This window comes from Notamacropus eugenii, chromosome 6, assembly GCF_028372415.1.
Source record: "Notamacropus eugenii isolate mMacEug1 chromosome 6, mMacEug1.pri_v2, whole genome shotgun sequence".
Lineage (NCBI taxonomy): Eukaryota > Metazoa > Chordata > Mammalia > Diprotodontia > Macropodidae > Notamacropus > Notamacropus eugenii.
In genome coordinates, this window is record NC_092877.1 from 14,851,821 (window position 1) to 14,864,119 (window position 12,299).

The 12,299-nt window shown below is 40.3% G+C and overlaps 1 protein-coding gene across 3 annotated transcripts in view; it reads left to right on the forward strand.

Annotated features, from left to right (window-relative positions):
* TRAF6 (TNF receptor associated factor 6) overlaps positions 1–12,299 on the forward strand; it is a 29,020-nt gene that overhangs the window by 2,200 nt on the left and 14,521 nt on the right. For all 3 annotated transcript variants that reach the window (XM_072619117.1, XM_072619116.1, XM_072619114.1), the window contains exons 2-3: positions 8,783–9,104; positions 11,947–12,097. In XM_072619117.1, the coding sequence (XP_072475218.1) occupies positions 8,809–9,104; positions 11,947–12,097 (447 nt within the window). In that variant the 5' untranslated portion in view covers positions 8,783–8,808. The remainder of the gene's footprint in view (positions 1–8,782; positions 9,105–11,946; positions 12,098–12,299) is intronic.

The window sequence follows — 12,299 nt, forward strand, 5'->3', positions numbered from 1 at the left end:
AAATTCTGACTGTGAGAGTCATTTGTGACTCTTCCCTCCTGCTATCGCTTATACTTGAATTCATGTACATGGAGTCTATATTCAGTCTTTGGAATTTTAATTCCCTGTCATTAATGCCTTAAAAATTCCAGTGCTTAATGAGCTCTGCTTGCCCTTGCATCATAGAATAATCTTTCTGAAAGCATAATACAAAAAAAAAATTCCGCTCCTTTGACAGTACTTTGTTGACACTTCTGTTTCGTGCAATCTCTTGCTTTATGTGTCAGGTGTGATTTTTTTAAACATCCTGTGAAAACTTTGATCTGACTTAAAAATCATGTTTGAAAGTCTTCTTGACCTTTACTTATCCTTCTCCCCACCTGCAGCGTTAGCTTCAGTGAACCAGTTTTTGCATCCTTTCTTTTTTCCCTTTTCCCTCTCCTACTCTGGGAAACTTAACATGTATTATTAGATACGTAAGTACTTAGTGATTAATGGGAACCTCTGGTGTAGGGCCATATTCTTGATACTATTTCTATGGCTTGTATTGGTTACCGTTTAACAACTTTCTAGACGATTAAAGAAGTCTTTCTTGCACGCAGAATTCAGAGCCACAAACCTGGAGTCCCAGCAGGAAAGAAAGCTGCCATCAGCTCATGGTTGCAGCACATTAATGAAAGGGGAGTTGTTATCTCCCCTCACTGTGAGTTATCTACTTGGGTGAAGAAGGAAATAACAAACCAATCTAGTATCTTTACCAAGAAAACCCCAAATGGGGTCAAAAAGAATCCAACATGATTGGAATGACTGAACAGCAGTGACAGAGTGAGAGCTAAGAGCTCCATTTATATAGGACCATAAGGATCTTTTATTTCATCTTTGAAATGAGCCTGTGAGGTAGGTGCCAGTGTATTTATAGTGGAGGAAATAGGCTGCCAGAAGTTCACTGACTTTTCCAAGGTATCTGACCCTTGAGTGAAGTAATTTGTCATGTACATGTGGAAATCATCTAGAACCCCTTAGAACAAACACACACAGTCAAGCAAAACAATTTCCCTCATTGGTTATGTCTGAAATGTATGTCTCCTTCTCCATGTTGAGTCCATTACCAGGAGGTGCATAGTCTGGGCGCTAATTCCACATTATCTCTAAAACTTGGAAGTGATTTTGTTTGGCCCCTTTTTTCTAGAGATACAGAAACTGAAGCCTAGGGAGGTAGAGCTACCTGCCCAAGATGATGGCTCTTGGTGGGGGAGCCAGTCTGAAATCTCCCATGTTCCCTTCATCCCTTTCTTTGGCCTTTCTGTATATCAGCCTGCCTAGAGGCAGCAGGAGAAACCAAGGGCTTGAAGTCAGCAAGACCTGAGTTCAAATCCAGCCTCAGACACTTACGAGTTGTGCGACTCTGGGCAAGTGTCCCTTCGCTGCTTCCTGCGTTGGTTTCCTCAGCTGTAAAACGGAGATAATCATAGCACCCGCCTCTTAGAGTAATGTGAAGACTGAGATAACTGCTGGGCACACAGTAGGAGCTTAATGAATGCTTGTTTCCTTTCTGGCGGCATGTTCCTCCTTCTTTGAAGGAGCTCGAAACCACATAGTCATCACTTTTCTCGGCAAAATATTTGAAAACCAAAATTTAAAAAGAAATCAGCTATTTAAAAAAGGGTCTGCATAGAATGAAATCACTGTTGTGGGTTGGGCCTTGTGTCTCTTTCCAGTGTTCCCATTGAAGGTAGAGTAAGTGTCTTGGCATTATCTGTGAAGGGAGTTAATGTTCTGTACAAAGACAGTGACAGATGGGGTATGTGGTTTTGATTTCTAAAGCAAAGAGTATTTGTTGACAAAATTTTCAATCATTTTAGTGTTTTAATACCTGATTGATATCTTTAAGCTGCATCCTTACTGTGAACTTTTTTCCATCAAAATTGGGACTAATATTATTGAATGTATTTTCTTAGAAATGCATTTGCCAGAAAAGATGAGTTTAATTTGTGGGGAAAGCCTTTGATTTTTTTAAATGGAACTGAGAAAGAACAAAAATTAAGACTTCCAACAAAATGGATTGTTTGATGAGTGAGTGGAACGTGGAAAAAGTGGGCTTAACTGAACAGCTTCCTCCTTGGTCTCAGCAGGCCTTTACTTAGCTCTTGCCCTGTGTCAGGCACAATGCTAAGCACTGTGGCTACACAGAAAGGCAAAAATGCAAGCCCAGCACTCTGGAGGTTCCAGTTTTAGTGGAGGAGGCGATGTCCGAAAAGCTCTGTGTGCATAAGATGCCTGCGGTGTATGGAGGGCATCCCTATTGCTGGAACTCCAAGGAAATCTGAGAAATAGTTGTCTTCAGAAGCATTTTAAAATACTCACTTGGCAACTTAGATTATTGTTGTCATTGTCTTTTCATTTGTATTAAATGAAAACCTAAGGATCTCCCACTCAGATCGTTGTGTGTCTCCTAGTGGCATAGAAAGTTCTCAAAGGGAGTCAGACCTCAAGCTCTGGCAGCTCCAACGAGGCAGGAAAAGCTGGTCTGGGCTCAGGGATGAAGGGGAGCAAAGCTGAGCCTGGCAATGTTGTTACTAGGCAGGCTGAAGACTCATGAATCTTGCATCCAGAGCAGCTCTCGTCACTTTTGTAGTCTGATAGCTCAGCACAAGTCTGAGTCTGTACCAGTGGAGGGAGGAATACATACTCTGGGGAGAAAAAAAATATTCTAGTTTTGGAAGAATGAATTATTAAATGGGGACACTACTCTCTGGGAAACTTGTATGAAGTATTAAAATGGAGTAATGTTTGATCAGAGTTGGGCCTTTATCAGCAGCACCACCTCAATAGATACATTTCAGGAAAAATATGAGTGCTGGCCTGGTGGATAAAATGCTGGCTTTGGATTCTGGATGAGATGTGTCCAGGTTCTCCCTTGCAGGTATTCACCAGCTGTGTGATCTCACTGAGCCTCAGTTTCCTAATATATAAAACAGAACTATTGCCTAATATATCTAAGTGTTAGAGACTCAAAGGAATTAATAAATACTTTACAAACCTTAAGACATATAAACCATCCCTTTGTAGAGTTGAGAGGTCCACTAGTACACTAGTGGTGTATATTACATATATTTTCAGAAATTTTTTTGATGTATTGCTCAACCATGCTGATTTTTTCCTCTTTTGTCTTAAAAAAAGGTCTGAGATAATATATAAGGTGCTTTGTAAATTGCTATATTAGTCATATAAAAGCATATTCATTTTTTTACTTTTGCTATTTTATTTTGCTATTTTGCTATTTAATGTTATAAAATACATTCAGGAAAAAAATACTATTTTCACTTTAAGAAATAGCAAGATTTCTTTATGAAGAGTTGCACATGTCATGTATGGCAGTAACCTACAGTGTTTCTAACAGAATTAGTAAAAACAGTGACATAACTGTAGTGAGCATGTCAGTATGAATTTATTTTGCCTGCTATTTTTGTTTTATTTACTCATTAAAAAGCTATTTAAAACCCATTGCATTTTCACTTGAATTTTTAAAATACTAATTTCAGTAACAGAAGGGTGTTGTCGAAAGGCATCTTTACGTAAAGGAGAGCCCTCAGTGGATGATGTTTGTGATGTCTCATCATCGTATCTTAGATGCAGAGGGAGAAGGGACCTTAGAAGTGTTTTGGTCTGACTCTTGTTTCCCAGGTACAGAAAGTGACACCCACAGAACTTCATCAATTTGTCCAAAAGGACTCGTGGGAGAGGCAGAGCCAGTAGTTGAACCTACGGCCTGTGCAGTTTGGATTTGGGGTTTTTTCTGAGTGTTTTTTTTGTACCATATTGCTATGTAAAAAGAGGCTAGAATGATAACCAGAGAACTCACCTCAAGATGGTTGTGAGACTGAAATGAGATAATAGGCTATGAGATATTCTTTGCAAGCCTGAAAATGAAAGATAAAGTTTTTATTATGTTAAAAAAAAATCAGCGTTTTCATTGCAGAGCTATACTGTGTAGCTAAAGTGGTCTTTGAAAATAATTTACACCAAGTCTGAACAAGATAACTGTAACCCAAGTAGCTTTTTTTTTTTCATCCTTGGAAGCATCTGTTTTTTCCTAAAATATTTTTTGACTCTGAAACTAGAAAAGATTGAAGCCAAAGATCAGTTATAACCACTTCCCTTTCCCCCCAACAGGACTTAGGATGATCTGGGTCCAAACGATGCCTCAGACCCTTACTAACTATGTGACCCTTGGCAAGTCTTTCATCTCGAGTCCCAGTTTCTTCAACTGAGTTGGATCCAATGGCCTCTAAGGCCTCACTTTGTTCTACATGTATGATTTTTTGATCCTGTGATATGCATTTCCTTTCATTTTGATTATTAGAGTTATTTGGGTTAATTTGAACTATGATTTTAGACTGCTTGATTCTTAAAAAATAGTAATAAGACATTTTATTACTTTTATGCCATTAGACTATTAGGTAGCATATTTGATTATTTGTTTCATGTTTGACCATTTTAAAATAAGTGAGATTTTATCTGTTATATCACTAGGAAACATTATTTCTAACAACCTGTTTTAAAAATTCGTTCCAGTTCCTGGGGAGCTCCTCTGTAGCAAAGAAGCCGCTTACAAAGAGAAACTTACTTTCAGATTCTTAAGACAATTGTATAATATCATGTAAACAAAGAAAATAAGTCACTATTGAAAGCAAAATAGACTATTTAGATAGGTACTCATTGTTTTAAAAAGGTAAAATATAAATACTGGTTTTTTTTGAAGACTATTGCTTCCCAATTTTTAACACTAGACAGACAGACTGAGAGAGCAAGAGGGCATTTCATAATAGTAAGGCCATAGGTTGTTGCAGGTACCTTGCCAAGTCCTAGGGAACTGCCTTCAAGGAGATTACATTTTAATGACACAAAATCAAAGGGAGCTGAAAAAAACTGGAGGAAGGTGAGAAGTCATAGTCTTGGGCAGAACCATTTGTGAAGGGCTAGGACTTGCATGGGCACTTCCTTCAATGGAGGTTTCCAGGGAGGAATCACCAGTTGGAGGAGGAAGAGGCAGGAGGAGTAAAGGCTTTGCCAGCTTGAAAAACCTCTTTGTCTGAAATGAAGCAGCGAGGAAGTTCTGAGCTGAGCCTGTTTTTGCTGGTCACAGAGTCACTGTTTCTCACCTTAGGTACTAAGTCTTTCTGTAAAATACTCTTTAAAAAAAATAAATAAATAAAATGAAAATGGTTTATAATTCTACTACTGAGCTCACAGGCTCTTAGAACTACAAGTGATAGTTTTCTTAATTCAGAACACTAGAGAGATGAGAAAGAAGCAAGAAGTCACAACAACTTACTTTTTTAAATAAGATGATTTAGTGTGGCTTTAAAGAGAATCTATGTCTTGGGTTTCCTACGTTTCAGTTAATAAAACTACTTTATGGAAAAAGGATTATCAATTATTCATTCTAGTTGATGTAGTATACCAGAGACTCACCTGTATTTCAACTTTGTTGTCTGAATGAGCAGATCAGAAATTGATCTTAAAGTTTTTACAGACATTGACACTATATAAACCTACAAACCTGTCATTCAGAACTCTGTATTCCAGCTCCTCAGCTTCAGAGGCTGCATTGAGTGCACAACCATCTGCAAATAGAAAATCATGCACCAACACTCCCTCCACTTTGTTCTTGGCTTGTAGTCTTTCAAATTAAAGAATTTACCATCAGTATGGTAATGATGACATGTTCATCCTCATTGAAAGCATTTGACAACATGGCTGAAAACATCGTGCTAAAAAGCATGGGAGCAAGCACACAGCCCTGTTTCACTCCACTGGAGAGCACTGTCCACTATCCAGAACCCAGGCAAACATGTTGTCATGAAATTGACGTACAATACTGATAAACTTCTCCAGGCAGCCAAATTTTGACATAATTTCCCATAAGCTCTCACAACTAACAGTGTCAAAGGCCTGGGTCAGATCTGCAAACATTGTGTACAGACCTTTGTTCTGCTCTGGGCATTTCTCCTGGAGTTGTTGGACAGCAAACACCATATCGACTGTTCCTTGGCCCTTTCTGAACCTATACTGGCTCTCAGGTATATGACCATTTTCCAGGTGAAGGATCAGCCTGTTAAGGAGGACTCTAGCAAGAATTTTGTCAGCAGTTACTAAGAGAGAGACCACCACCCCGACCTCCCACCTGATTTTCGGAGGACAATCTATTCCCTTTACCTTTATAGAAATGGACAGTGGAGGCATCCTTGAACTCCTGGGGGAATAATCTCCTCTTGCCATATAACCTGGAAAATTTCAGTCAACTTTTGTGTGAGTAATGATTCCCCTGCCTTCTAAATCTCAGCTGGAATAGAATCAGCACCAGGTGCTTTGCTGTGCTAATTTTGGCCTAATAATTAACACCAAGAAAACACCGGTGCTCCACGAGTCACCACCACACATCCACACATGGAATCATCAGTTACAACAAATGGAGAAGTTTTGAATTCTGTGGATAAGTTCACTTACCTTGGTAGGGTATTTTCCAGGGATGTACACATTAACAATGAGGTTGACGCACGCATTGCCAGAGCTAGCTCAGTGTTTGGGAGGCTCCAAAGAAAAGTTTGGGAGAGAAGAGGTACCAAATGGAAGGCCTACAGAGCTCTTGTGCTGACTTCATTGTTGTATGCCTGTGAAACATGGACAGTCTACCAGCACCATGCCAGGAAACTGAATCTCTTCCATTTGAACTGTCTTAGGAAGATTCTGAGGATCACCTGGCAAGATAAGGTACCAGACACTGAAGTCCTTGCTCGAACTGAACTGGCAAGTATTCAAGCTATGCTTCAGAGAGCACAACTCCAATGGGCTGGCCATGTTGTTTGAATGTAAAAATGTACACTTGCCAAAAAGACTTTTATGGAGAATTCCCATGGGGCAGGCGATCACATGGTGGCCAGAAGAAGCAATACAAGGACACTCTCAAGGTCTCTCTCAAGGACTTTGGATTTGACTGTGCAACATGGAAGACGCTGGCACAGGACTGCTCAGCGTGGCGTGCCTACATCAGAAAAGATGCTGTGCTTTATGTGCAAAGCAGAATTGGGATAGAACAAAGGAAACATAGGGTGTGCAGATTTGGAGTAACCACCCTAAATATGCATATGGACCATCTGTGCCCAACCTGTGGTAGAGCACTCCGAGCTTGCCGGCCACACTGAAACTTCACTTTATTATGGTGATGTCATTTTGGTCCTTTCCAGAAATGAAGGACAACAACCAACCAACCATTCCAGCTACACTGGTCTGCTGACTTTTGTCTTTATATAGCATTCCAACTCCTGACTCAGTTCCTGACTTGGAACAGCCATTCCCTTGTCCTTAGAATGTTCTCCACCTCCTCTCTGCCTTGTGGAACCTCCATGCTCCCTTCAAGTGCATGTCACCTTCTACAATAGACCTTTTCCCTTAGTGATTAATACCTTACCCTCCTCCCACTATTTTTATGTATATTGGATATGGTTTATTAATGTTCATGTTGTTTCTTCCCCTCATTAAGGGGAAACTGTCTCCTGTTGGCTTCTTATCCCTGGTATTGGCACATAGTAAACTATTCGTTAAATGCTCTAAATTTAACTGTGTGGGCAGTGTAGTAGTGCATACCTCTAACTTTAGCTGCAGGGGTGGCTAAAGCTACTGGGTCTCTTGAGCTCACAAGTTCTGAGCTGAGTGGACCGTGCTGATTATGGGCAGTGCTGACTGGATGTCCAGTGTTTGACATTAGAGCCCCTGGAAGTAGAAGGCCATCAGGTTACCTAGGTCTGAAATGAAGCAAGCAGGTAAAAGCTTCCTCCAGTTAGTGCTAAGAATGGGTTTATGAATATTGCCTGCATTTCTCACTTGGGTAAGATGGGGAGACCTTGATTTTAAAATACATCCATGCCTGTATATGTAAAGCTCAGGCATACATGCACGTGTGCACATGCACACTGTATAGGGAGCTGAGAATATGAAGACAAAACTAAGAGAACCAGACGTCAAAGAGCCAGGTAATGTGTGAAGGTGTTTGGGGTAGCAGGGAGCTACCTCAGATACTTGATCATGAGACCTTGGAGCCAGTTACTTAAACCCTCTGATCCTTAGGGTTTTTTTGGTCCCAGAATAGGGATTATAAACCACCCCCACTCAGACAGGGCTCTTGTGAGGATCAGTGAGGTAACGTATATGTTTTTTTAAGTTTAAAGTTCTGTGTCAGCTGTTGTAATGCTTCTGCTAAATGGGAAGTGATTGGAACCAAAGAGAGACCATAGTGTCCTGGATTTAAAGCCAGCTTGGACAACTCGTAATCTCACTTGCTTCTGCCTCAGTTGAGGCCCAGAGCGATTGAGTGAAGTGCCCAAGACCACCCAGGTCCCAGGAAAGGGCACAGATGTGCCTCCTCCAAATCTAGCACCCCTTCTACTGCACCCTATTGCCATTCTTTTCACCTTTATTAAGCACCTGTGGGTGTTTGGGGTGTCAGGAATTTAGAGATGGATATGTACAGCTCTTATTTGAAAGGAACTTAAAACGTAACAGAAGAAAAAGTGTATACACCAAAAAGCATACAAGGGAGGGTCAGAGGGCCCTTGGGATGTTTGAAGAGGAAGAGTAAGTGGGTGGGTAGTTTTAGAGAAGGCTGAATGGAGGAAATGGCATCTGAGCCAAGATTTAGGGAATAATTGCTTTGCTTAAAGCCAAAAATTGAACAAAGACAACAGATGCTAAACAAATGCAATTTTAAGCTTTTTTTTTTTTTTTTTTTTTGCTGTTTCCCTAGAGAAGTTGCTTGGCCATTTAGCAACTATGAGTCTGGTAAACTGTGAAGACAGCTGCAGTGCCAGCCAGCCAGCCAGTGACTGTTGTACCGCCATGGCCAGTGCCTGTAGCACTGGTGCAAAGGAGGATAGTGTAAATGGGAGTGCCATTCCTGGGAACCTTGCCAGCTCCTTGATGGATGAGATTCAAGGCTATGATGTGGAGTTTGATCCACCCCTTGAAAGCAAATATGAGTGTCCCATCTGTCTGATGGCACTGCGGGAAGCCGTGCAAACCCCCTGTGGCCACCGGTTCTGCAAAGCCTGCATTGTCAAGTCAATAAGGTAATAAAACATCAGTATCTCAAGAGGTAGTTTTACTGGATAAGAGGTTGCATGGGTAATTTTAGGACACTGGATAGTAAGCTGAGAAAGCTGGATTCTGTTTCCAGTTGTTAAAGTAACTGCTATTTCTCCTGGCTTATAAAGCTATTTCTTCCAGATCTTGTTGTGAAAATTGAGAGTAAAATCATCCTACTCAGAAAAAGGACATAGAAATTTTACTTTTTTCGAAGATGTCAAGTCCAGCCACCAACTTAGAGCACTAGTGAAGAATGAGATTGCTAACAGCTTTCTTTGTAAATGAGATATCAGTGTATTTTTAATATCTGACTCAGCTTGGCTGTGTTTATGCTTATCAGTAAGAGCAGTTTACCCCATGCCCTTTCATTAGTAAGTGATGCTCTAGCTATTGGTGGGATTTCCATGAATGGATTAAAAGTCACCTTCTAAGAAATCTTTTAATTTTCACTGACCTTTGTTCACCAAGGGTAGCTTCAGACATCTTAGGGGGTTTCTTTTATAAAAGCTACAGTGACAAAAGCTACAATGACAGCTGTAGGTAAGTAACTCACCATAGTTTACAAATTACAAGGGATACCTCTTACCGCTTGAACTAAAAAAAATGGATAGTTTCATCCTGATGCTTACTCCTACTACCATCAGTTCCACTTCCATTTCCTCCCCTCTCCCTTCTTCCTTTTAAAAATTCTTCTGAGATCCCTATGAAGTAATTGAGTAACTACTGTCTTCATTTCCAGGTAAGAAGTCCGCAGCATGCACAATTTAAGGGCTCTCTGTCCTTAGGGCCATAAGTAGTTGATTTGGGAATAAAACCTAGCTTTTCTGAGTTCCTGGTTTAATGCTACACTGAATATTTATTTTTTAGCACTTCAAGAAACTTTATTTCCCCTCTCTGTAAGCATCAGCAGCATCTGTACTGTGGATAGAGAAACTGAGAGCAGGGAAACCAAGCTGCTTGGTTCAGCTTTGGCCTTCATTGTTTCCCTCACACTTCTTCACACAGTATATGTAGTAAATAGAAATAGCACTGGTTATTGGGTTTCCTCTTACTAAGTTAGAGATGTGTAACGTGTCACCAAGGTCATCCAGGCTTACAAACCTAGGCAAGATGAAGTTGTTTTTTCATTAGTGAAATTTTCCTACACAGAATAGGACTAAAAGGAAGCAAAACCCACAAAAGGAAATGTGAAGGTTTTCTTTTTCACATTCCTTTCTAAAGCTTCAGCTAATCTACTTCCACTAACATTCATGCTCATAGAAGTGATATTATGTAATATCATCACCAGCTGCTGTGTACAATCAGAGCACTTGGGTTCAAATTCCCATTCTGCCATTTAGTAGTCATGTGACTTCTGGGTAATCACTTCATCTATTGTGCCTCTGTTTCTTCATTTGCAAAATGAGATAGTGGTACAAGGTCATCTCTGAGGTCCCTTCCAACTTTGTGATCCCTGTAATCAACAAAATGTATCCACTCCTCTAAATCTAATTCTTTTTATTTCAAAAGGAATTCTGGTTCTCCAGGTAACAGTTTTACATTTTGTATAGATATCCTGTAGATTTTCTAGGCTTCCTGTATATGATCTAGATTTAGCACCTGTAATTTTTAAAGTATATAAAAATCTGCAATTTCATGCTTCAAGCATCACCTTATTCACTATGGGGGCATCTCAGTGTTGCCTAGATAAAGAATCCTAAAATATGCATCAAGCACCACCTTGTCTTTTTAAAACTTCTGATAGGAATGAGTGGGCAGAGGCCAGGACAGGGTTGGGGAACCTATGGCTTTGAGGCCACCCATGGCCCTCAAGTCTTTGACTGAATCCAAACTTCACAGAACAAATCCCCTTAATAAAAGGACTTGTTCTGGAAAACTTGGCCTCAGTCAGAAGGCTCCACCCAAGGACCTAGAGGGCTACCTGCTCCAGGGCTGGAAGATAATGATAAGTAGGTAAGTAAGACCAGAAATGGTAACTGCCTTCATAAGGAACAAGGAATTCCTAGAATATGAGGACTAAGGGTAACCCAAGACATGGCCTCAGGGGATGTACATTCTAATGATGACTCCCATTTATGTACTTTACTGGTCATCATGTTATTTTCTTCATAACAACCCCTATGAGGTATAAGAGGATGAAAGGAATCTTTACTCAACCCCTCCTCCATCTTGCAAATGAAGAACCTGAGGCCTGGAGAACTTAAGTGACTTGTTCACATTTTTGTGTCATTGAGTATCAACAGGACTTGACCATGCACTATGGAGTCCAAATACATTTCTCTTCCCAGTGGAAGAGAACTTAAACCCACTTCCATTGACTGTACCCAAAGCTTCAGTTGTGTTTAAGGTATAACCAGTCACAAGAATGCCCCAGGACAACTCACTGGTTTGATTAGATGACCCATACTTGGGACTCTTGGAAGTGTTTTGGTCATATTAAGTTAAATCAGGGACCCTAGAATGTCATTTGCCTACTAGGCGTGTTGTGACAGGATATCAAGGCTGTCCACACTGCTCAGATTCATACCTTTATCTTCTTTAACTGTTTGCCAGTGAGTTTAGGCATATAAGTGTTCTACATTTCTTGTGGTGTTAAACAGCTCCACAGTTTAAAAAATCCCTTATTGATTTGTACCATAGAGATGGCGTGAGATCTTCCTGTTTCCAGCAATTACCATAGATTATTTTGGTAATCCAATTGATTATCCAATACTACATTCTATAATAGATATTAAATGCAGAGGTACACTTATTTGTTGAATGAGAGTTAAGTTTGAATTGCCCTCTAATAATGGTATACATTTTTTTTTCATTTATTTGTCATAGAGATGCTGGTCACAAATGTCCTGTAGACAATGAAATACTGCTGGAAAATCAACTATTTCCTGACAACTTTGCTAAACGGGAAATCCTCTCGCTTACAGTGAAATGTCCTAATGAAGGTTGCCTGCTGAAGATGGAACTGAGGCATCTAGAGGTGGACTGTAAATCTATTTTCTATTCTGTAGTATTTCCAGTTGTTGGTGGGTCACATGGAAAATGAGACCCAGAAGTGAAAGAGAAGTTAGAGCTCTTTTCCTCTTCCGGCCACAGATGTCCTTATGTGATCCTGATCTGGAGCAGAGCTGGTCTGGGCTCTGCAAATACCACACTTGACTCCCATGCCTTGTTTCTGCCAC